The 25,716-nt window shown below is 42.0% G+C and overlaps 1 protein-coding gene across 4 annotated transcripts in view; it reads left to right on the plus strand.

Moving 5' to 3' along the window:
• Positions 1 to 25,166, plus strand: part of VRK3 (VRK serine/threonine kinase 3) — a 128,902-nt gene extending 103,736 nt beyond the window's left edge. For all 4 annotated transcript variants that reach the window (XM_066582644.1, XM_066582643.1, XM_066582645.1 and 1 more), the window contains exons 14-15: positions 15,238 to 15,379; positions 21,995 to 25,166. In XM_066582644.1, the coding sequence (XP_066438741.1) occupies positions 15,238 to 15,374 (137 nt within the window). In that variant the 3' untranslated portion in view covers positions 15,375 to 15,379; positions 21,995 to 25,166. The remainder of the gene's footprint in view (positions 1 to 15,237; positions 15,380 to 21,994) is intronic.
• The last annotated feature ends 550 nt before the right edge of the window (positions 25,167 to 25,716 follow it).

Below are 25,716 nucleotides of genomic sequence, written 5' to 3' on the forward strand. Positions count from 1 at the left end.
GGTTGTCCGCTGTTAGTCACAGCTGAGAACCCGAAGAAGAAGGGAGAAGTGGTTTTTAACCACTTCTGCCTTCTCACTGAGCGCTATGTATTAGGAAGTGAAAGTGGAAGTATAACTTCCACTACACGAGCTGGCGGTCAAATGATCGCCGGGATCCCCTGGCACAGCAGAGTTTACAGGGTCCTAGCAGACCCCGATCAGCTCTGCCAGGGACTAATGTCACTACAGGGGATGTTTACTCCTGTAATTAGGGCTCCTATGGATGCCCCAGCTACGGTGGAAAAATGTCAAATTAAAAAAAAAACATGTGAATGTCTCCCAGAGGTTTTATATGATGACATGGGGAACATATATAGTAAAAAAAAATAATTGCATCAATAAGTAAAACAAAATTACAGAAAAAAATAAAAATATATACATAAAAAAGAAAATTACCCAAAGCCAACACCAACCAAAACCATCACCATATGCGCCCTGTAATCTAAAACCATACATGATATATCAAAACGGCCAAAGCAAAATGAGGAACCCATTCCCATACTTTTTTATGTAAATATACTAATTTTTAAAAAAAAATAACAACTATAAATGTTAAAAATTAAAAAATCTTTTTTTTCCCAATAAAACTAAAAATGCAAAGGAAAAAATAAAAATAAAAATCTAAAAAAAAAAAAATAGCCCTATATGTCATGGGGGAAAAAACGCTGCAAAAATAATTTTGGTAGCTGAAGGGAAAAAAAGTAGGGTAGTTAAACCACCATATGGGTGAAATCTGGTCCTTAAAGCTGGGTTTACATAGGGCGGAATTGCCATGCAGCTTTTCTGCACGGAAATTCCGCCGGCTATTTTTATCCCGAGATAAAGCAGCAAAGTGAATGAGATTTACAAAAATGTCGTCCATACGCTGCAGAGAAGCTGTTGCGGGCAAACCACGCTGAAACTCACATGCTGCGCGGAATTCAAAGCCGTGTAATGTCAATTTCCATAGCGTCCATTCATGACAGCACGCATGGAGGTTGCTCCGCCTGTGATCCTTGGGACAGGAAAAAGGAGTTCTTTAAAAGCCGCCTCCCACCGCTTGACTCCAGTGTCTTCCTGTCCCAAACGGACATAGGAGGAGTTCTCCGTGCTGAGGATGGAGGCAGGGGGAGCTACTCACCGGGGCGCGGGGTATCCGGCCAGGGGAGGCAGCTTCCTCGCTCCGTCCGGAGATCGGCATCTTCAGTGGGGAGGGAGCGGCAGGTGTGGGGTGACTGCTCTGCGCTCCTACTCCCCGGTGTCTAGCGGCGGCCGGCTTCCGGGTATGGAGCGGTGCCGCGTCGTGCGCGATAACGTCAGACGTCGGCGGGATGACGTCAGACGTAGCGCGGGCGCTTAAAGGCGCCAAATTCAAATACAACGATCCTCTTCATGTCCTAAGGCGGCTTTTCCTTCCTGGCTGAGCAAGTATGGATAGCGCTGAAGGGGATAAGATTGTGCCAACTGTAAGTAGTCCACTTGGACAAACATGGGGGACATGTTTTTGTGAGTAATGAAGTTTTCACACCTGGTATTAGTAATGGCTTCTCCTTATAGGAGGAAGCATTAAAAACTAAGCAGGAGAAAAAAGGATCAAGAGGTGTGCGTTATGCGCAAAAAAAGTGGACGATAACGCCAAGAGACCCATATGCTCGGATTGTACTTCAAAAATAGTTAATGACGAGCAACATAACCTATTACAGGGTATTCGTGTAATGGTGCGGGAAGAGGTACAGGCATTAAAAGAGCAAACCCTCGACGCCCAGCCAGGACCCTCCCGGAAAAGGGCCCGCACCGAAATTTATGGGATCTCTTCACCTGAACATTCCGAGGGAGAGTTTTCGGACAACTCCTCGGAAGTGTCAACCCCCATACTAGAAGGGGATAAAAAGTTCTTTTTCTCAAACATAGACCTGGAGGAACTAATCTCCACAGTCCTTAACACCATGGAGCTCACTGATACACCGCAGGTCAGATCAGTGCAAGATGAAATGTTTGGGGGCCTCAGAACTCGCTACAAGAAATGCTTCCCAGTTAACGAAAACCTGCGAAACATGATCTTGGATGAATGGCGCAAACCCACACGAGGGTCCAGCATCCAAAAAGAGTTCAGAGAGAGACTCTCTTTTACGGCGGAGGATTCCTCTCTTTGGCGTATAATCCCCAAAGTTGATGTTCCAGTCGCAAAACTGACAAAAAAAACGGTGCTCCCCTTTGAAGACTGCTCCCAGTTGAAAGATCCGATGGAGCGTAAAATGGAGGGGTTCCTGAAAGGCGTATGGGAATCGGCCTCTACAGTCATAGAGACCAACATAGCGGTCACATCGGTGGCAAGATCCCTGCACCTGTGGCTGGATCAGTTGGATTCCCACCTACATTTAAAAACCCCTAGGGAAGAGCTTGTCAAATGCCTACCCCTAATTAAAAAAGCGACAGCTTTTTTAGCGGACTTGTCAGGGGAGTCCGTGAGGTTCGCGGCAAGAAATGCAGCCCTAGGAAATGCGGCCAGAAGGGCCTTATGGCTCAGATCATGGGCAGGAGACCAGACGTCCAAGTCCAGGCTATGCACGATCCCCTTGATGGGCGAATATCTTTTTGGGCCAACACTGGACAAAATCTTGGAGAAAGCAGCAGATAAAAAACTAGGCTTCCCAACAGACTACCTGCCCAAGAAAACCATTCCCTTTCGGAAAGAATATATCCCAAGGGGAAAAAACAAAGGGAAGACGGGTAGGTGGTCCTACCCGAAAGGGGGTAGAGGGAGAACTTCGGGGTTTCCCTCTAGATTTGACCCGAGATAAAAAAAAGTCACGGTGGGGGGGAGACTTCTCCAATATTCAGAAAACTGTCTGCAGATCTCAAAAAGCCCCTGGGTTCTGGAGATAGTCTCTACAGGCTATAAAATTAGGCTAAACTCGAATCCCCCGATAATTTCTGCATAACACCACTGCAGCCCCCTAACCTCCAAGCAAAATTGGAGGAGGGTGTATTTAATTTGATTAATATAGGAGCAGTTATTCCTGTCCCTGCGGCGGAACAAGGCCAGGGTTATTATTCCCGTTTATTTTTGGTCCCAAAGCCAAACGGCAAATATAGAGTTATTTTGAATCTCAAAAAGTTAAATGCTTATGTAAATAATTATACGTTTAAAATGGAAACCATACGCTCAACGGTCCCATTAATAGGTCAGGGTAACGTTATGTGTACTATAGACCTAAAAGATGCGTATTTCCACATCCCCATCCATGTTACATCTCAAAAATTCTTAAGATTTTCAGTTTATATAGATAATACCATACGACATTTTCAATTTATCTGTCTACCGTTCGGCATCTCCTCAGCCCCTAGAGTGTTCACAAAAATCATGATTGAGCCAGTTAGGTTCCTGCGGGAGCGCAATATTAAAATCGTCCCTTATTTAGACGACCTTCTACTGATAGCAAGCGACGCTGAAACCATGAGAGCTCAGTTAGAGGAGACGCTACAGCTACTCAGAAAACTAGGTTGGATCATTAATTATGAAAAATCTAGCCTAGTCCCAGAAACCAAGATTTTTTTAGGGATCCTTCTGGATTCAAATAAAAATCGTTCCTTTTTACCCGAACCAAAAATTTCCCACATCTTGAAAGAGATATGAAATTTCCGGAAGAAAAAAGAGGTGTCAGTCAGGGACACAATGCATATTCTGGGCCTAATGACGTCCTGTCTTCCGGCGGTTCCCTGGTCTCAGTTTCACTCCAGGAGTTTACAACAAAAATTGTTGACGACCTGGGATCGTTCCCAGGAATCCCTGGAGGAAAAATTCAAATTACCACTATGGGTAAAAAAATCCCTAGATTGGTGGCTGGCCCCATCAAACCTGAGGAAAGGAGTCCAGTGGGCACTCTCTCCGTGCGTCACTATATAAATACGGACGCCAGCGGTACAGGATGGGGTGCCCAAGTGGCAGGTGAAGCCTTGCAGGGATCCTGGTCTAGGTCCACCAGTACCCACTCATCCAATTATAAGAAACTAAGGGCGGTCTGGGAGGCCCTGATTAGATCAGAGGATGTATTACGAGGCAGACATGTGAAAGTATTATCAGATAATATGACTACGGTTTCCTTTCTCCGTCACCAGGGAGGTACCCGCTATCCTCACCTGCAGTATATGACAAGCAAAATACTATCCTGGGCAGAGGTCAACACGGCATCCCTCTTGGCGGTCCATTTAAAAGGGACTCAAAATCAGGTGGCGGACTTCTTGAGCAGGAAAAAACTGGATCCGGGAAACTGGTCCCTCAACCCGGAAGTATTCCGACATCTTACGGACCAGTGGGGGCTACCACAAGTGGACCTGTTTGCCTCAAGAAAAAACGTAAAATGCCGGGACTTCTTCTCCCTAGATCCAGCAGACCAACCACTAGCACTAGATGCACTATCCCAAGAATGGGAGATGCCCCTGGCTTATGCGTTCCCTCCCTTACCGCTAATAGCCAGATGCCTGCAATATTCATCGCCCCGGCATGGCCAAAAAGACCATGGTATCCAATGCTGAAATGGTTGGCAATACAATCTCCGATAGCGCTACCCCTCAGAGAGGATCTCCTATCCCAGGGCCCAGTTTTGTTCCAGAGAATCCACTGGCTAAAACTGATGGCCTGGCTGCTGAAAGGCAGAGATTAAAAAAAACAGGGGCTTTCCGACAAGGTAATTAATACTTTATTCAAGAGTCGGAAATTAACCACTTCGAAAATTTATTATAGAATTTGGGAAGTGTTCTGTACATGGTATAAACCAGAGAGTCCTAACCTAGATTGTCCGGACGTGATTAAAATTCTAGATTTTCTACAAGCAGGGCTAGACAAGGGTCTTAGTCCCCGAACTCTGCGGGTTCAGACAGCAGCTCTTAGTGCCCTGTTTGATGCTAAACTTTCGGAAAACAAATGGATTAAAAGATTCCTGAAGGGGGCCAATAGATTAAAACCCTTCGTGAGGGAGCCATCACCCTCATGGGATCTTAATATAGTCCTGGAGGGCCTCTGTGACCCGCCATTTGAGCCCATTAACCAGATTACGGTGAGAAATCTATCCATAAAAGTCGCCTTTCTGATCGCCATCACATCGGCTAGAAGAATTGGCGAGTTACAAGCCTTATCTAGTAGAGAGCCCTACTTAAGGGTCTTAGATGACCGGGTAATAATCCAACACACCCCCGACTTTTTACCAAAAGTCGTGTCCCATTTCCATCTAAATCAAGAAATAACACTGCCATCATTCTGTCAAAATTTTAGTAACGCGAAAGAAGAGCGTCTTCATAACCTAGACGTCCATAGAGCAGTAAAAACCTACCTAGACGTTACTCAAACTTTTCGAAAGTCAGAAAAGTTTTTCCTACAATACCAAGGGGTCAATAAGGGCAGACCAGCTTCAAAGGACACTATAGCTAGTTGGATCAGGTTAGCGATCCAGGAGACCTACAAGACCAGAGGTTTGGCAGCTCCGGAGGGGACGAGGGCCCACTCCACCAGGGCTCTCGCCACCTCCTGGGCGGAACGCAGGGGAGCCTCAATAGATCAGATCTGCAAGGCAGCAACATGGTCTAGTATAAATACATTCGCAAGACACTATAGATTAGATCTCCACTCAAACACAGAGTTGGCCTTTGGACGGAAAGTACTCCAGGCAGTTGCCCCCCCCCCCCCCCCCTAAAGAAAGGTCTTATGATTTGGTATACCTCCATGTGTGCTGTCATGAATGGACGCTATGGAAAGACGAGAATTATTCTTACCGTTAATTCCTTTTCCATGAGTCCATCATGACAGCACATGCTTTCCCACCCTTGATTAATGTATATAATGTCTGTACATACGATTAATGTCTTTCAGTGCTAATAAAAAAACTGTTGGGCCTCGTATCCGTTGTGATAATTTGGAAGTCACTGGAGTCAAGCGGTGGGAGGTGGCTTTTAAAGAACTCTTTCTTCCTGTCCCAAGGATCACAGGCGGAGCAACCTCCATGTGTGCTGTCATGATGGACTCATGGAAAAGGAATTAACGGTAAGAATAATTCTTGTCTTTTATCGCCGTCTCCACCGTGGCCTCTTTCCTCTCTATGGGAAAGAGATGGCCGCAGCGGAACGCAGGCGGCGCCGCCGCTTTAAAACCTGTGCCAAGCGGTGTGAGTTTTAAAGCTGCATTTCTGCTGCGTAAATCTCACAGTATTTCTGTGCGGTCATTCCGCAGGATTTACGGCCCGTGTGAACCCAGCCTAAGGCCTCATGTCCACAGGGAAAATCAGGCCCGCTACGGATTCTCTATGGAGAATCCGTAGCGGGTCCCTCCTGCCCCGCGGACATGAGGCAGTAAAATCAGAATTAACTCACCTCTCGCCCGCTCCGGATCTTCCCTTCGCCGCGGCTTCATCTTCTGTCCGTTGTGGCCAGATCTTCTTTCTTCGTCCCGGCGGATGCGCCGTCCCGCAGAAGACAAGATCCGGCCGCGACGGAGAGAAGATGAAGCCGCGGCGAAGGGAAGATCCGGAGCAGGTGGGTAAATTCCGATTTTGGTCTCCCGCGGATACGGACGGCTTCTATAGGCTTCAATAGAAGCCCGCGGGAGACCCGCACGAAAATGGAGCATGGTCCAGATTTTTTCATGCTCCATTTTTTTTTAAATCCCTTTTATTGACCATCCGCGGGTATTTATCTACCCTATGGGATGCGGATCCGCGGGCAGGAGAAAAGTTAAAACCCGCTGCAGATTTTAATTCTTCTTTTGCCCGTGGACATGAGGCCTTAGGGGTTAAGGGAAGGCATGTTATGGGCTAATAAAGAAAAACAGCCTTTGGCGGCCCGTCCCAAAGACTCAGACTAAATAAAAATGAATATAAATGATTAACTCCTTGCAATACAGACTGTTTCCAGCTACCTGTATGGTAAATACCTCCTTATGTTACCAGGTTCCTTCATGCAGGGTATCCAAAGTGCGAGAGAGGCAGAGCAAATCTCTGAAATGTTTCAAAGAGGGCTGCCTCCATAACCAAGTTCAAAATATACAGTAAGAATATAAAAATAAAATGGGAAGAAATAATGTTTGAGAATGCAGTTTTAATACATTCTCTTCAATTTAATTCTTGCTGGAGCTCAGATATTGCTGGCTGCCCTGCCTGATCTCAAATTACATTACATCAGCAAGAATGTGATAATGTTACTATATGCACATTATCACTTCTCCAATGTAAGCAGAAATGTAGGTATTCACAGGACAATCACCAGTAAAGCAGCAAAGAATTTCCCAAGTGTGTACAGGCATTTTTAAAATTAATTCGATCACCTATTTTGGTGCCTAAACATAGTTTAACCCTTTTGCTGCCATGGGTTTTTGGACTTTTAACATGTACAAATAAAACCTACGGGTTAATGCCCACGGTTCTATGGAACCTAATAGCTGAATGTTCGCGCTGTGGAATTCCCACGCGGAATTCTGCGGCTTGAAATAAACCCCTGCATGTCCTATTTGTCGCGGGAATACGCACGGTCCGCTTCCATTGTAGTACAGCGGAATTATCACGTGAATACGCGAACCCGCACACTAGTTTTAAGCTGGAATTTAAAAAGAACAAAAACAACTAAAACCATAAAATACAAGAATTTACACACCATGTAAAGTAGTGCATCGCTAAACCTTAACTTGTCATTTAAAAGGCCACTAACTTTTCAGACAACTTCTGCTCATCTTATAGCCCGCGTCTCTTCAATCTTGCAATATACTTTCATTTGTTTTTCTTATACCACTGTAAATCAAATTTGAAGTGCAGCCCCTCTTCAATCCACTGCCTAATGTTAGGCATTAAGCTTCCGTAGCAACTAGTACTTTTGGATGTTGTTTTAGCTGTGTGGTAAGGGTTAGCATCACAGGCTGCTCCTTGCACTCACACTGCTCTCAAATCTGCAGTCAGTTGTGTACACAATCTCTGCCTTCCCTGATGCTAGATTTACCTAACCTGGCATATGCATTGTTGTAAGCATTATATGTTTTTCTGGTTTGTTGTAGGAGAAGCAGCGTAATACTTATTAGATTTATATTTATTAGCTTCTTTACTAGGTCTTGTGTGCACCTAATAAAGATCAATCCAATAAGTACATCCATCAAATTAATTTATACCATCCATTAAGCGCTATACTTCTGCCTTCTCCTCTGAGTCCTCAGCTGAGGACCCGATCTGTTCCTGTTACATTGCTAGGAACGTTAATCCTGCGCCCTATTTTCTACTATTGGTCGGGATTAAACCTTTCTAATCCTGTGTTGGACCTCAACACTACGTATACAAAACCTAATTCCGATGTCGCCTCCATTTCAGTTTCATCCCACTGCTTCTAGTCTTTCCTTGTGCAAATGAGAATAGGGCTGATCCCTCTGCACTGTGACAGCCCTTCAGATATTTGTAGACCGCTATTAAGTCTCCTCTCAGCCATCTTTTTTTGCAAGCTAAACATTCCAAGATCCTTTAACGGTTCCTCATAAGACATGATTTGCAGACCGCTCACCATCTTGGTAACTCTTCTCTGAACTTGCTCCAGTTTGTCTGTGTCTTTTTTTAAATTGGGGTGCCAATTCTAGATGAGGTCTGACCAAGGAAGAGTAGAGGGGGTTTATTGACCAAATTGTAGTTTACTTTTTTCTTAATGACATATACATAATGTTTATCATCCTTGTACTGTTTACCAGTTCAGTCTCCAGTATATTGAAAAAATAATTTTTGTTTCAGCATATATTCCTCATATTTTTTATACCTGTCAAATTAATTGAACAGAGCTTTAATCTTTTTCGAAAATGTAAGTTGTTTTTTTTTCGCCAAACATAACAAAAGAACCTATAGTGTCGTCTTCTGCCTTCCCCCATGTCCAGTGCTGCACCTACATACTTGGCGCAGGGTCTGTTTACAGGCTGCAGAGGGGTGTCAGAGGTTGCTGCAGGCAATCGCAGACCTTAACACTCGAATGCTGTAGTATGTGACTAGCTGCAGCCGCCTGTCATGTCCCGAATACAGGCTGCAGTCAGCCTGTAAACCTAATGTTCGTTGGGAGATAAAAAAATGTACAAAGACATAACTCACAGAAAAAGAAGCCAACTACGCATCACCTGATAAACTGCAGGATCGGCTCAATCACCATATACCCTAGTAGCATACAGAAAGCCAGATTGCAATATGAGGGAGCTAAATGTTCATGTGCTGACTAATGTGCAGCCACTCACCTCAACCCAGATGGGGGAAGGGGTGACTGCAGACAATATAGTCTGCACATATGAACCGATACCAAGGATGCCAGCCATATATAAGTGCGCCACACCATACAGGAATGCAACGCCTACTGGCAAAGCAGTGGATTACACTGTATCACCACAGTGCGCCACACTGGCATTACTTCCCGGGCTCCCCCATCAGCTGTAGCACACTGCATGCAAAAAAACACACTGATAAATGTGTGTGTTAGTTTGGCCAAAACACGTAAGCTGCTGGACCACGACATGGCCACCACACGTACGTCAGAAACTACACTATCTCACTGATAACTAGATTAAAATCACAGAGGTGCAAAAAAAAATGTACAAAGACTTAACTCATATTACAATCTAGCTTTCTGCATGCTACTAGGGTATAAGGTGATTGAGCCTGCCCTGCAGTTTGAGGTTGTGTGTATTTGGCTTCCTTTTCTGTGAGTTAGTGTTAGATGGGAGACTATTGGCTGGAGCTGTGGGGACTCTGGAGAGGAGAGTATATTATGTATGGTCACAGGGAGCATTAATTTAAATAAAAATTAGTACCTTATTTTCCGGCGTTAACTAATCACAGCCATTGAATGGCTGTGATTGGTTGACGTTGCGCCGGCTTTCATTGGCTGACGCCGCACTGAGTTAGCCAATCGGAGCATTAGCTTTATGGAGGCGAGGCGTTCAAGCCCTGCATCCAGAAAGCAATGCTCTGTCGGCGTGGAGGAGGGAGCGACAGTTTGCAGCAGCACCGCAGATCATCGTAGAACGCTGCGGGAGGTGAGTATTATTTTTTTTATATATATATTTTAGCTGGAAAAGTTAGGGTCGTCTTATACGTCGGGAAATACGGTAAGTTGGAAAACCCCTTAAAGGGGTTGTCCCACGAAAGCAAGTGGGGTTAAGCACTTCTGTATGGCCATATTAATGCACTTTGTAATATACATCGTGCATTAAATATTGGCATACAGAAGTTATATACTTACCCTTACCCCCTCCCGGTGTTGGCGTCCCCGTCTCCATGGCGACGAACAAACTTTGTCTCTGGTCACCGCAACAGTTGCGCTTCGCATGGATGGTCCGGGCTCACGAGCTGCGTCCTGGCTCCTCCCCCTTCTCAGTGTCATCGCTCCGCCCCGTCACATGGTGCCGATCAGCCAATGAGGTGGCTGTAATCGGCAGTGGAACGCAGACTGGAGAAGATCATCCACGGTGCACCATGGGAGAAGACCCGCGGTGCACCGTGGGAGAAGACCCGCGGCGCCATCTTTGAAAGAAGAATCTTCAAAGCTGCAGAACGGGGATCCAGGTAAGCGAACCTTTTTTTTAAAAAAAAAATAACAAATGGATGTGCTTTTACTGTGTACTATGTGGGGGTCTGTGCAAAAAAAAAAAACTTTGTTTCGGACAACCCCTTTAAGTTCAGCTTCTACTGATGCAAGTATACTCCTATACAGAAATGATATTAAAAATGCATCAGCACTATTCTCTCTCTTTAATGGACAATATTGGTGGCAGTGTCCTCTCCTTGTCTTTTTTTTCTTTTGATGGCAAAAAAAGTTCTATACTTTCCATTGGGCTTTTTCACATTTTTTTTACTAGTGAGCTTAGTATTTTAATGATATTGGCCACCTTTCTTTTTCTAATGTCTGTTATATGACCATTGCTCTTGCTACATAACCTTTTATTTTGTGTATTCACAACACCCCTCCCCACAAATCCTTTTTTTTTTATAAAGTGCTAGCATTTTTCTGAATCTCTTCTGTGAATATTTTTCCATCAAGTCATCTCATTAGGTATATCTATTAGATGTAGGTACATTCATGCCATGTTCATATCACCATTAAAAGATTGTGTAGTTCTACTTTGTTATGCACAACTGACAAAACATATTGACAATAATGAGGCTCATGGGGTTTCCTTTATGGTGTCCAACATTTTTCCTGTAATTTGGCAGAATTTGCATAGTGCAGCTATTTTTTAGGTCCCCTGTATTGTGAAATATTATCTCCCGGTTCTCATATTTTTTGTTTATGCCATATCGTTGCTACTTGATGTATAGTCCTGAATTAGTGACTCACAATACTAAGTTGCTATGAAAATGAAGACGATTAAGTGTACCGTGGTATACATACTCCTTAAAAGTCTATAACATAAAACCGGATTAGAGTAAATAGAAATATTACTCATAATAATTTCTTATGTCTTAATATGACTGTCATTTGATTTCCTGTTGTCCATTTGTTTTTTTTAATTGTTTTGGGGTATTTTGCAGTGTTCACAAATTTTCCCCCATAATTTTCATATATCTAGATGTCATTGTAGTGGACATCACAGAAAAAATTCCTTTACATTTTAACAAATTCTTTCGCCTTGTTGCACATCCAACTATTGATGTTGGCTATTTAATTCAGAATTTCCAGCACTATTTTATGTGGTTCTAAATGTCCAAGTGTATCTAGTTTAGCTGCTTTACTATTAATCACTTGTATTTTTATGGCTGTTAATCACAGGAGGTTATTAGAGATGAGCGAGTGAGTAGTGCCTTAGCCGAGTATCTCCCTGCTCGTCTCTAAAGATTCGGGGGCCGGTGACAGGTGAGTTGCGGCGGGGAGCGGGGAGAGAGAGATCTCCCCTCCGTTCCTCCCTGCCGCTCCCCGGCCTCGCTCATCTCTAGAGGTTATATGAAACATCTGACTTCATTCACATAACGTGCGTTCTTCACCTGGATCTGATGCTAGTGTTTTGTAAAAGGTTTTTATAAAGCCGGTTGGAAGTCTGATCATTTCCGAGAAGATTTTGTAGAGTCAATTTCAGTCACAAACTTACAACTGTTTAGTATGAGTGTGCGCCACCAGCTGGGATGCCTTTTTCAGATCTTACTGTCAAGATACAAGCAATGGGCTACTACAAAGTGTCGTGAGTAATTAAAAGGGAATCGGCTATTTTTACATGCATTGATCTGCAAGGATGCAGCTCTTTCTTTTTTCTTCTATTTTCGGTTTTACTTTTTTTTTTTTTTTAATAATCATCCTAACACTTTTATTTATCCATCAACATAGCTTGTTTTTTACAGGCAGAGTTGTATTTTTCAATGGCACTATTTAATGTACTTTAAAATAAATTTAAAAAAAAATCCAAGTGGAGTGATATGTAAAAAAATGTTTTTAAACTGTTTTACATATTTTTTTTTAGTCCCCGTAGGAGACATGAACTTGCGATGGTTTGATCGCTTTTGCAGTATGATGTAATCCCATAGTATTACATTATACCGCGATTGGACAAGCGGTCTATCAAGCCACGAAACAGGCATGGCTTGATAGTCAAAATGCAATGGCATTTAAATGCAGCTGTAAGAATTGGCATTTAAAAGGTTAGCAATCACACTCAATGTGGATGCTGATTGCAGCTGTTGCCAGCAAGTGTCAGCTGTAAGAAACAACCAGCACCCGCATTGTATGGAGTAGGATCAGCTCCTGATCCCCCTTCGCACAAACCCTGACCTTCCATGATGTAACTGTACATCATGGAGCGACAAGGGGTTGAACTGGTGGCACGGTAAGTTATGTGCAAGTTTACTAGTCATAAGCCGCTGTTATTTCTACTGACCATAACTTGTGTTTTTTCAGTAATTTTCTATACACAGCTATAATCAAAATTCTGCAACACCCATTATACAGTTAGATTTAGTTACCAAATTGACAAACTTTCAGTTGTTTGCAAATAAACAGTCACACAAGCAATTTTTAAATAGCTCTATAAATATCTGGCTAAGCATCTCATTTACAGCAAGCTCTAAAGACTCATGTCCACGAGCGGGGCGTATTCCTGCATGTGGGAGTCCGCAGCGGAATCTGAGTCTGCCTGCGGCGGAGGACACTATTTTATCTTAGTGGCTCCCGTGCAGGTCTTCTGGGTCCTGACTGGATCTTCTTTCTTCCTCATGGCGGATGTGGGCGGGTGCGTCGGTGCACATGCGCAGTAGGAGGTTTTGTTTTTTTTCTCAAACTCCTGTTTTCCTGCAGGATCCGCGGCCTGTCCGCAGTGTCAGCTACGAGCGGGCCTCAGATCGTACAGCTTCCATTGACTTCAATGGAAGCAGTTCGTGCAGGATCCACAGTGAAATGGAGCATGCTTGGATTTGTTTTCCTGCCCAAAAGGTCCGCAAATCAAATCTGCATGCTTTAATGCATTTGCGGACAGCCCATGTATCCCTATAGTCGGCTTGATTAGCGGATCTTTCATTTGGAGAAACCAATTGTTATATATTAGTTGTGTTGAGCTATTTAAATCATTCTTGTTCAATTGGATTTTGCAAACAGCTGAAAGTTTGTATATTTGGTAAATAAACCTAATTTGCAATGGAGGTTGACGATTTTTTTAAATTATAACTGGATATATACACCATGCAGTGTTGGAATCTGGATAAAACAAAATAGGAACATGAATAATTGAGATTTACGAGCAAGTCCAGGGAATCAAAAATGCAGATTAGGAGAGTTAAGGCCCTGTTACATGGGCCGAGAATCTTATGATTTACGTTTGTCTGAGTGGAAAAGCTGATGACATCATCAACTCGTCCTCGCTTAGGCCGCCTGTTTAGACTGTACAAATCTTGCTGAGTTCTCGTTCACTGATTGTTCAGGGTTTCATATTAGTATGCAAAACACTAAGTGATAAGTGTTTAAACTGCCCAACGAGAGAAAGAGGCGGCGCTGACTTTTAGAACGGAGTGAGAGTACCTCGTGATTCTTCATCGTTCAGTTGTTGTTTGTGTTTAAACTGAACAATTACACTGGTCAACACTGAAATTGTTACTGACTTAAAAAGGTCCTAATCTGTAGTATCTTGGTGTCCCTAACACGAATATGACCATGAAAAACTTTTATTGGCTGTCGTTTTGAAGATAATTCATATAGGGTGATGCAAAACAAGCATGGAATGCTTTTTGCCTAGTGTCTACAAACTTTCTGGGGAATGTTAGGGCAGAAAACTACAAGGAACAAGACATGCTGACGCAGTATCAGAAACTCGGCTGCAATATGTCAATAAAGATCCACTTCCTTCATTCCCATCTGGATTTCTTTCCAAACAACTGTGGTATGGTTAGTGATGAACATGGCAAACGTTTTCATCAAGATATCGCAACGATGGAACAAAGATACCAGGGAAAATGGTCTACCATGCTGGCTAACTACTGCTGGACAATCCACAGAGATGCTGCCGAACAGCTGGACAAGAGACAGGCAAAGAAATCTAAGAAGTAGTCTGACTTCATTTTTTACAAGTTTTAACCATAGGCCTACATGCATTTCATGATGTAAACAGTTATTGCAGATTACAAAAAAAATAGATCCATATTCGTGTTGAGCATAAAAATGGATAAGAAATTACTAATTTTATTTCAGTAACATGGCTTTTGTAAAAATGTGTTGACCAATGTTATCTTTATTATCATCCAGTTTCGCTTGTTTGAATGGTTTTTTTGAACGAATCGTTCAGTCTAAACGCAGCTTTAGTATTTTGTATTTTTGTCTATATGACCTTTCTCAATAACAACTACTGATATAGAAACATCTTCTAAAGTAGTTATTGAGAAAGGCCATATAGCCCGAAACACCAGAAGGTTGCTTTACTAAGTGGTAAAGATGCTTGGCATGAGGGGTTTGAAGAATTCTGAGACCTCAGTAGTCATTTTGAGTTGAATTTGGAGAAACCACTTGTTATATTAAGCTATTTAAAATGTCCTTGTTTGTTTTTTGCAAATACCTGAAAAATTGGCAACCTAATTTCCAATGGGGCTTTTCTTGAAATAGATATTACAAGTTATATGTTCAAGTACTTAAGTTGTTTTCACTTGAATAAATGATGTAAAGTAATAGTTTGAATCTGATGGGCGTTTGTTACTATATTTATTATGCTAGATTAGAACATATTTGTAAAATAAAAACATTTGTTATGATTTGTAGATGTGCTGAAACTATACCTGCAAAAAGTTATGAACCTGGACTATGAAGAAAAACCAAATTATCATGAAATTCTGAATAATTTTTCATCTGCTCTACAAAAAATGGGTGTCAGACCCTACGATCCTGTACAACTGTGAAGAAGGTAAATGCTAAATTATAGCCAATCATAAGTCATTATAAAAACTGCTGACTGACACGACTTTCCAACTTGGGCTGTGTGATATCGATCCGAGAAAATCAGACAGATATCACACTTGTAAACCTGTGACTTTTTTGCAATTGTGATCCGTTTTGCGAGAAAATCGCATTGCTGTATATGCAATATAATGGGAGATTCCTGGAACAGAATCATCCAAAAATAGGACATGCTACAATCTTTCTATCTCGCGCTATCAATGCAAGAAAACAATTGCATTTGTTAATTACCCAATTAAAAATTAATGGATTCTTTTCATGTGTGATGTCCTGTGTAAATATAGCCTTAGGCCTCTTTCACACAAGCGTATATCGGCCACCGTTTTGACGGCCGGCCGATATACACTACGATCTGATACATTAAATTCCAGAGCATCAGATCACATGGACGTAATCCCACGGCGTGAAAGCGCTCAGCCGTGCCAATATAGCGCCAAGCGCTTTCACGCCGGCCCGCAAAGATAGTCCTGGAACTATCTTGCGGGCCGGAATACGTTGGCCACTGCATGGGCTCCTATGGGAGCCAATGACAGCGGCCGGAGAAGGGAGGTGGGAGGGAGTTTAGCAGCGTGACTGCTAAACTCCCTCCCTCTTCTCTCCTCACCTCAGGCTGTTTGCAATGGGAGGGGGCGGGATGGGGGCAGAGCTAAGCCCCGCTATGCTCACTCCCATTGCTGGGTGCAGACGAGGGGTGGGAGCTTAGCTCCGCCCCGCCCACTCTCTTTGCAACCGGACGGGAAGGGAGAGGAGGTGAGCCGGGGAGGGAGGGGAGACCCAAGGGCATTGCAGTCTTGGCGTGTATGCTCCGGGGCCAGTGCCATCTGAACGGACGCACAAACATTAGATTTGTGCACACGGTCAGACAAGCGAGCTTTTTGTGTGCGCAAAATGAACGCTTCTAAAAGAACCAATGGGTTCCTATAGAAGCATTCATATGCGTGGAATTAGGGGTGAAAAACGCACACCTAAGAAAGATAGTGCATTTTCTATCTTCGGTGCGTGAGGCAGACTCCTGTGCACGGAATAGATTCCCTGCTGCTTACAGCAGGACATTGAAAGGGTGCTTCTGGCCAGAAGCACCTTTTCAATGTCCCACTATAAGCAGCGGAGTATTCCTCATGCCCCCCTGCTGGGCAATTCCCCAGCAGCAGGGGGCAGTGGAGGACTCCCCCTACCTCTTCCCGCAAGAGATAGGGGCGGGGTTACACGGCTTACCCCGAGAACCTGGGAGGAGGAGCGGGGCTAGATGGATCACCCTCTTTCCGCACACCCATATGGTTTGCTATAGGGATTCTCTGTGAGAATCCCTATAGCCCTACCCACTCACTCGCTTCTATGGGGATATCCTCTGGATTTCCGCATAGGGAGATTTAGCGGAGCTATGGGGAATCTCCCCAGAGCAGGGAAACTAAGCGGACCTATGGGGGATTTCCTTATAGCAAGGAACAGAGAGCGGAGCAATAGGGTATTAACCCTCCGCCCCGCTCTGTCTCTCCATGCTATGGGGAAACCTCCCATAGCTGTGCTCACTCTCCGTGCTTTGGGAAAATCCTGAAGCCCTGCGGAGCTTTTTCTCTCTCCCCCTGGAGCAGCTGTGCATTTTCAGCACATGCGCGCGGTGCAAAAAGCACACTTGTCTGACCGAGGCCTCAAAGTGAATTTTCAACCTCTTTTGAATACAATTTTAGGTTTTCATTTTTTTTTCTGTTTCATTTCCCAAAATATCTTTTGTAGAGCTTGGAGATTGTTTTTGCAGATTCAGAACTCCAAATACATTGGATTGCCCTAGATTTGAAAGCTAACGTGCTCAATTGAGAGCTACCACTACACTAGACTGTTGCAGTACATTATTTTTCCCTTTTCTTTTACCAATTACTATATTTCTAAAAGTAGATTCCTATACTATTTTCAGTGGGGACTTATGTATAGTTTTGAACTCCTGCTGGGACAGGAGCTCTCCAAATACTACAACTCCATCTTAAGCTAGATCATACATATACAGAATCAAACAAATCTCCATAATGAAGATTTGTAAACCTGATCATCCATTAGCAAATAAAACTACTCCTTTTACTCCCTAGTCCACAACAGTCATTTCACCCGTTCATGACCAAAGGTCATTGATGCTGCTGTGAGGGCTCATTTTTTTAGTGCTGGTGACTTGTAGTCTATAATGTTATTTTCGGAAATATATGACTTTTTGATAGCTTTATATTCGATTTTTTTGGAAGGCAGAGTGACTAAGAAAGCATAATTCTGCCATTGTGTATTAAATTGGACCTTTACAGATATAGTGATGCCAATTTTTTTATTTTAATTTTTTTTTCTAGATGCAATGACTGGAAAAGGGTGTTTTGTTTTTTTTTGCTTTTCGTATTTTTATCAGTTTTTTTTCTTTAAAGGGGTTGTCCCGAGGCAGCAAGTGGGTCTGTACACTTCTGCATGGCCATAATAATGCACTTTGTAATGTACATTGTGCATTAATTATGAGCCATGCAGAAGTTATAAAAAGTTTTATACTTACCTGTTCCGTTGCTGGCGTCCTCGTCTCCATGGTGCCGACTAATTTTCGCCCTCCGATGGCCAAATTAGCCGCGCTTGCGCAGTCCGGGTCTTCTGCAGTCTTCTATGGGGCTCCGTGTAGCTCCGTGTAGCTCCGCCCCGTCACGTGCCGATTCCAGCCAATCAGGAGGCTGGAATCGGCAGTGGACCGCACAGAAGAGCTGCGGTCCACGGAGGAAGAGGCCATCTTCAGCGGTGAGTAGAGAAGTCACCGGAGCGCGGGGATTCAGGTAAGCGCTCCGGTGAGCTTTCTTTACCTCCCTGCATCGGGGTTGTCTCGCGCCGAACGGGGGGGGGGTTGAAAAAAAAAAAAACCCGTTTCGGCGCGGGACAACCCCTTTAAGTTATTTTGTTGGGTTTTCTAAATTAATTTTTACTTTTTTTATTAGATCCCATAAGGAACTTGCGAACATTTATACAGTGTATTGCAAAACTACATCAAATTAAATCATTGTGCCTTACCCAACGTGATCGAAACCCTGCATAATTTTGAATCTCTATCTGAAACAACGGTGTAGTTCAATAAATCGGTCACAATAGAGATTGGACTCCCCTCTAATAGGGAAAAACCTATTTCCTTAAACTTTAGCTTCTAGTGGAAGACTTCTCATATGTACTACCCGGAAATAGAACTATTTTTGAATCCAGCTGACCTTTATGCTTGTAATTACTGTGAGAAAGTGTCTCATATAAAAAAAAGCATTGGAAGAATAGTCTAGATATCATATGTTATGGTTGGGCCATTTAACTCCCATTCACATGTCAATTCTTCCTAAACTAAAGTAACTGTTCAAAGCTCTTCCTGTTATAATTTCCATTGCTTCCCTTTCTTGTTTGTAACATTACATTTAATAGTTTTATCTGGGCAGGACAAAGTGCCAGGGTTAATAGGTCTAGTCTTTTTCACTCTTGTAAAAACAGCGATCTAAGCCTCCCAGATTTGCAGCAATATTTTCATGCAGCACAATTAGCTCAAATCTCAGCTCAGAATTGAAAGCCCTTAGAGGTCAGATTGATCAAATCCCTTACTACTTTTCCATCTTTACCAAGATCCTTAATGTGATCACCCTCACTTGGCTAACGCTTCTGTCTCAAATAAAATAGTTTTCCATTCTGTCACCTTATGGCATCTTTATAGGGATGGGTACAAATTGTTCCCCTGTTCTTCCCCTCTAAAGCTACTATTGCTGAAACCAGATTTTCCACCTGACTTACAACTTTTAATTGTGGAATCAACAAGGCCTTAAATCTTTAATTAATTCTTCAACAGTAATAAAAACAATTTCTTTTTATGTACTTTGGCAAGATTACAGTATTCTACTCAGGGAACACTTACATTATAAACAAATCCACTATTTTCTATCCTCTCCCATGTACATTCCTAAAGACTTAGCAATAGCTTCTTTTCAAGCTGGCTGCCATACTGCTCAGGATTCTTTTCTGCAATTTACAGTGCCTTGCAAAAGCATGCAGCCCCCTTTTGGTGTTTGTCCTGTTTTTTAGAATTAGAACATTGAATTAAAATGGATTTTAATTTAGATTTTATATAGTGGATCTAACAAAATAGTCCAAATTGTTATAAGGCATAACAAAAAAAGCTTCAGTTCTTTAATTGATTTTTTAAACAAGTTTTTTTTTTTTTGTTATGCCTTATAACAATTTGGACTATTTTGTTAGATCCACTATATAAAATCTAAATTAAATCCATTTTAATTCAAGGTTCTAATTCTACAAAACAGGACAAACACCAAAAGGGGGGGGGGGGCTGCATGTTGTATGTGTATGTCATCACCTCTTTGCTATGAAAACCCTAAATATGGTTTAGTTTAGCAAATTATCCTCAGAAGTCATTTAATAAGTTAAATACACTCCATCGGTGTGAAATTAAAGTTTCACGCGAACTGTCATGTTTGGAGTGTTGTTTTGATTTTATATTCTAAATACAGGAAAAAGGTTTAAAAAAAATTATTGTCCCTTATATTTTGCAATAATAAAGCATTTTTTTTTCACCTTTACCTTCTTTTTTTAGTCCCTATAGGAGACTTGAACTTGTGATTGATTTGTTTATACAATATACTTCAGTACTGCAGTGTATGATGCTTCTGCCAGCATTGTATTAAAACGTGCTGCTGGAACGTTTAAAATAGCCAGAAATACATGGCCATTCTGGAGGCCTTTTGAAGGTCAAAGCTGTCATGACATCTAGATGGCATCTCACCATCTGATCCAATTGCAACTTATGCGGCCTGCTGTCGGCTGTCAGACAATGAATGCTGGCAATGTATGGAGTGGGCATGGCTTCTGAGCCTGCACATTATTAACCACGCAAAACCTAAAATGTACATATGGGGGTGTGAAGGGGTTAAAAAAATATGAGAAAACATGACGGAATATGTGAAACTCCCCAAACACATGGATGAATGATCTCTGGTCAGTAGAGACTAAAACTGAACTATTTGGCCTTTATGTGAAACACTACATGTGGTATAAACCCAACACTTCCCACCACACCAAGAACACCATTCCCACAGTGAAGCTCCGTGGTGGAAGCATCATGCAATGGGAGAACTTTTCATCTGCATGGACTGGAAAACTGGTCAGTATTGAATGAAAGATGGATGGCAGTAAATACAGGACTTTTATTGAGAATAACCTGTTTTGTCTGCCAGAGATCTCAGACTGCGAAAGGAGGATCACCTTCCAGCTTGGACAATGACCCTAAGGCCTCATGTCCACAGCTAAAGTAAAATGTAAAATCCACAGTGTTTCTCCCGCAGCGTGATCCGCGCCCCATAGGGATGCATTGGACACCCGCAGGTAGTTAAATACCTGCGGATGTCATTTTCCCTTGAGGCACGGATTGCGTGTGCGGGAAAACACCCGCAGCATGCTCAATTTTAGTGTGGGTATCCCCGCGGGGACGGCTCCCGCAGGCTTCTATTGAGGCCTATGGAAGCCGTCCGGATCCGCTGCACACCCGCACCTGAATTTCTGCTCTCCGCCGCGGGAGAGCTGGAGTTTAAAAAAAAAAAGTGGAGTGCCCGGCGTGCCGAGCACATCCGCTGGGCCGAAGAAAGAAGATCCGGCTGCGACAGAGGGAAGATCCGCAGCGTCCAGACAGGTAAGTAAATCTTCTTTTTACGCCTCATGTCCGCGGGAAAGAAGTGACCCGCTGTGGGATTCTGCATGAAGAATCCGCGGCGGGCCTGATTTTCCCCGTGGACATGAGGCCTAAAGATACTGCTAAAGTTACACTGGAGGGAAATTAAGGCCTCATGTCCACTAGAAAAATACAATCCGCGCAGAATCTGCCGCGCGGATTTACTTTAAATGTTTTTTTTTTTGCATGCAGATATCCGCACACATTGCTATCAATGTGATAGCAATGTTGCCGATCCGCGCGGAATCCGCGGCAAATTGGAGCATGACGCGTTTTTTCTCCCGCGCGTGACAAACGCAATTCTTTTAAAATACCATCCGCAGGTGCAAAAATCAATTTAATGGACCGCGGATGGCCAATGATTCCCTATGGGCGGAATCCGCAATTCCATGAAGCTAGTGGACATGAGGCCTAAGGGGAAAACTGAAAATGTCTTGGAATAATCTTATCAAATCCCAGACCTCAATGCAGAGAGTTCCATAATCTCACTGCTCTTACAGTAAAGAACCCCCTTTTATGTCAGTGTAGAAACCTTCTTTCTTCTTGACGTAGACGGCTCACCGTGCGGACCATCCGCAGTACAAATGAAAACAAAATTAAAAAGAAAAGGGCGCAATTGAGCCTAACCTTATTCTGAGAAAAGGTGGAAATTTGCATTTAAGAGCCACTCATACCGAAAGCTTTGTTAGTTTAATAGAACTTTATCTGTTGGAAAGTCACATGAGTGATTCTGTAAATTGGAATATTATAAAATTTGAATGTTTTTTTTATTAGTGTTGTGTTAGCTTGTGTGCTTTTTATGTGTACTTCTATTAATCATAGTTGCCTTTTCTTTTGCAGATTAGCAGTTTTGAAGGCTACTCTATTCCTGTCATTTTAACTGGACAAAAAGTGAAGTGCTTTTTCTACTGGAATTTTTATTTCTCAGGAGTAATCTGACTTCATCTACTTATGATACAGTCTTTTATAACCATGCTGTGTAAGCAAAACTTTAATGTTGACCTAAATGAATCTAGATTTGTAATAGATTGGCTACTGTTATATTGTTGTCTATTACATTTGACTAGGTTATGTTAATATATTGATTCTGTTGCTGTAGCTAGGGATGAGGTTGTTAGCATTTTAACAAAGTTGCTGACTCCCTGTTTTACTTAGTATATATTAAAGGGGCTAAGTATTTTTGTTAAGTTGTGGAGACTTTGTAAAAAGATTAAAAAAAGGCATACTGTGCTGCCGTTCCACCAGTGCCCAATCTCCTGCAGATCTTCACTTCCAATGACAGCAAACTAGCAATACCAACACCAAGGATATGTGACCACTGTAGTCAATCACTGACTCACTTCAGGCAGTGATTGGCTGCAGCAGTCACATGTTGTTAGGACATCATTCCTGCTGCAGCCAAAAGTAAAGGCCAGCAGAAGAACGAAAGCATTGGAGGGAAGTATCGCTTCTTTTATTTTATTGTTTTACAGTAGGGTAGTAATTTTAGAAAACATGCTTCCCAAGATAAACCCCTTTAATTTTAAAAATGTGTTGTTAATTAAGTGGTGGTGTTGCACATTATTTTATCTCAGGAGGGCTGCTGGCTTTAGCTTTCAAGCATTCACTTACAACAATTGATGTCAGTCTCTTTACTGGAGTTCCTCTAAAATTAAAAACTCGCATGAAGGGCAAATCTGCTGTTATGCAACAATATGGGAGCTGGAAATGTTGCACGGTATAACACGGTATAAATGTTGCCACTGAGTTATGAGAAAGCTGAATGACGACTGCAGTGAGAAATTTAACGGTACAAGTTTACAGCAGCAGACAACAGTTCTTTTAGAGAAAGTGACCGAAAACAACATTTCTTTGATTTTGCCTATTGAATTAATATGTTAAACAATGCTAGTTTATTAGGCTACCTGTCCACGGGCGGTTTTGCATTGCGTTCCCCGTGACGATAATCCGGCCGTGGGGAACACAATGCACACTTTTCATAGCATTGCTATGGAAGCGCAGCCCGCCTGTCCACGAGCGGAGAATCACAGCGATTCTCCGCTTGCAGCCAGCAAATTGTAGCGTGCTGCAAATTGCCACGATTCTCCGCGGTAAGCCTATCTGTCAGATAGGCTTACCTCTGAGATCCATCTACCGGCTCCTGGGCGGCAGAGATCCGCCGCGGGATATCGCAACCCCCGTGGACAGGCATCCTTAGTCTGTGGATTGGCAAACTCAATTTCTGTTAGTTTCTTGCCCAGGAAACTATTCAATTAAGCTCTATACCAAACCACAGTCTTTTAATATGTTCTTTTAAAATACTTAACATGTTAAAAGAATGCACACCCAAAACAGATCCCAGAGAAAATGCATATTTGCATAAACCAACTTAGAAGGAAGAAGCATCCAACCTCTAAAATACATAATCATTAAATTCAGATCACATAACTACATATGAAGGATCACACTCAAAAATACAGGAATCTGCATGATCTGCAGTATTCACAATAAATATAATTGCATGTAAAAAAATCCTAAGCAAAAAAATCTACTTGCAATGATGGTAAAATGTAAACTGCATCACATGAATATTGTCTACATCACAAGCACGGGTGCTACCATCCAGCAAAGTAAACATTGCCCATAACCTATATATAAAATCCATAACCTATATATAAAAATGATGATGCGATGATTACACGTCTCCTGACAAAGCTGAGCAAAACATGCATTGTGCCGGGGTTTCTGCATTGGATTTGTTGTTAAACAATATTTGTGTGGTTCCATCTTTACTATAATAATTATATATAATATATTATGGATTGCTGTGTAACTTTTGCTTTGCTGAATGGTTGCCACCGTGCTTACAATGCAGACAGTATTCGTGGGATGTAATTTACATTTTACTCTCATTGTTATTCTGTCCAGATAGTTCAGCTATTTAAAGGGAATCCATCAGCTCAAACATGCTTTCCAAACTGCAGGCATCATGCTATAGAGGAGGAGGAGTTGAGCAGAATGATATATAGTTTCATGTACATTCTGAGCTTTTGTGGTCCAATGGGGCAGTCCTATTAGTGATTGACGGTCTTCCCTGTACATACACTCCTACGTAGACAGATGTCAGTCACTAATAGGACCGCCTATTGGACTGTTCACCTCAGAATTTGCAGAGAGATAAATGAATAAAATAGAAGTTATACTGAATCTTTCACCATAGAATTATATATTAATCTGCTCAGCTCCTCCTGTTCTATAAGATAATGCCTGCTATTTGGACCGCGTGTTTTAGCTGACTGATTTCTTTTATGTATAGTTTTTCACTGACAAATTTTTGTACCGGTACTTTATTGTAAATAGTGCAGATTTTAAGTGTGACCCTATCCTATATCGTATATTGAATTTAATAAAGATTATATATGAGGTTTGATGCTCCCTTTTTTGTAGGTTCATGTTAAAAGAATGTAGTAGGAAGAGCCGAACCTATTCAAATTTGGAGCAGAATGGCTTCAAAATTAAGGGGGTGTTTTTTGGCTTATGTGTGCAGTTGACATATATTTTGTACGTAGCCTTTACAAATAGTGTGTCAAATTTTAGTGTGATATATGCCTAATCTGTTCCTTTTCTTTAGTAAATTCAGGGAAATAATATTCAGAAACGAAATTCTCTAGCATTTTAGTTTCTTAGGGCTCCCACACACTTGCGTTTTGTTAATGCAAGTGTCAATGGGACTTTCTAATGTTAAAAATGCATCGCAAGTTTGTGCTTTTGCAATTTTTGTGCGAAACGTTTTTAACATTAGAAAGTCCCATTGACATTTGCGTTAAAAAAAAAAAAAGCTGTGTTAAAAAAAGGCAAGTGTGTGGGAGCCCTTAATAAACCTAAAATATAAATTAGAACACCTACATCCTAATGTTTAGTTTTTATAACCGTAAACAAGAACTATATTAATGTGAATTTTTTAGAATAAAGCTGTGATATCTATATAAAGTGTTTGGTTTTGTTTAACAATAAATGTGAATCATCCTTTCATATAAAATCTGTACTATCCTGTTTAATTTTGGAACTATACTTTCACATAGCAGATTGTTTCACTGCGGCAGAGGAATAAATTATAGTAGAAGTGCTTTAACTGCAGAATTCCTATAAAACTTTTAATGTACCTTTACATAAAATAGGAAGGCTAAAAGAACGAACACACATAAGAGAGAATTTTTGTCTATCAGGGGTCATAAATCCTTGAAGAAGTGACTGGTTTCTGAAGTCAATCACTATCTCCAAGGAAATGATGGTTGAAACCCAAAAGAAAAAATAGGTCTATGAGATCGATCAAGACAAAATCTGTTGGGGGGGAGGAGTTTTAGCAAAAGCCCCACCAGGATAATATATTTTTGTCTTGGAACTATATTAAGTCCCAAAAAAAGGTAGACCATAAATGAACAATGTCAGAGAGTTGGCTGACCAATAGTAATTCTATTATTCCGCATTTGGTAGTCATTATATATTATGAGATGCTTTTAATGAGACTGACTCCACTTTGAAGGTCACTAGCTTAATGTTGTTCATGGGCTCGACGCATTTCT

This window comes from Eleutherodactylus coqui, chromosome 11 (genome assembly GCF_035609145.1).
Source record: "Eleutherodactylus coqui strain aEleCoq1 chromosome 11, aEleCoq1.hap1, whole genome shotgun sequence".
In the NCBI taxonomy this organism is placed as follows: Eukaryota; Metazoa; Chordata; class Amphibia; order Anura; family Eleutherodactylidae; genus Eleutherodactylus; species Eleutherodactylus coqui.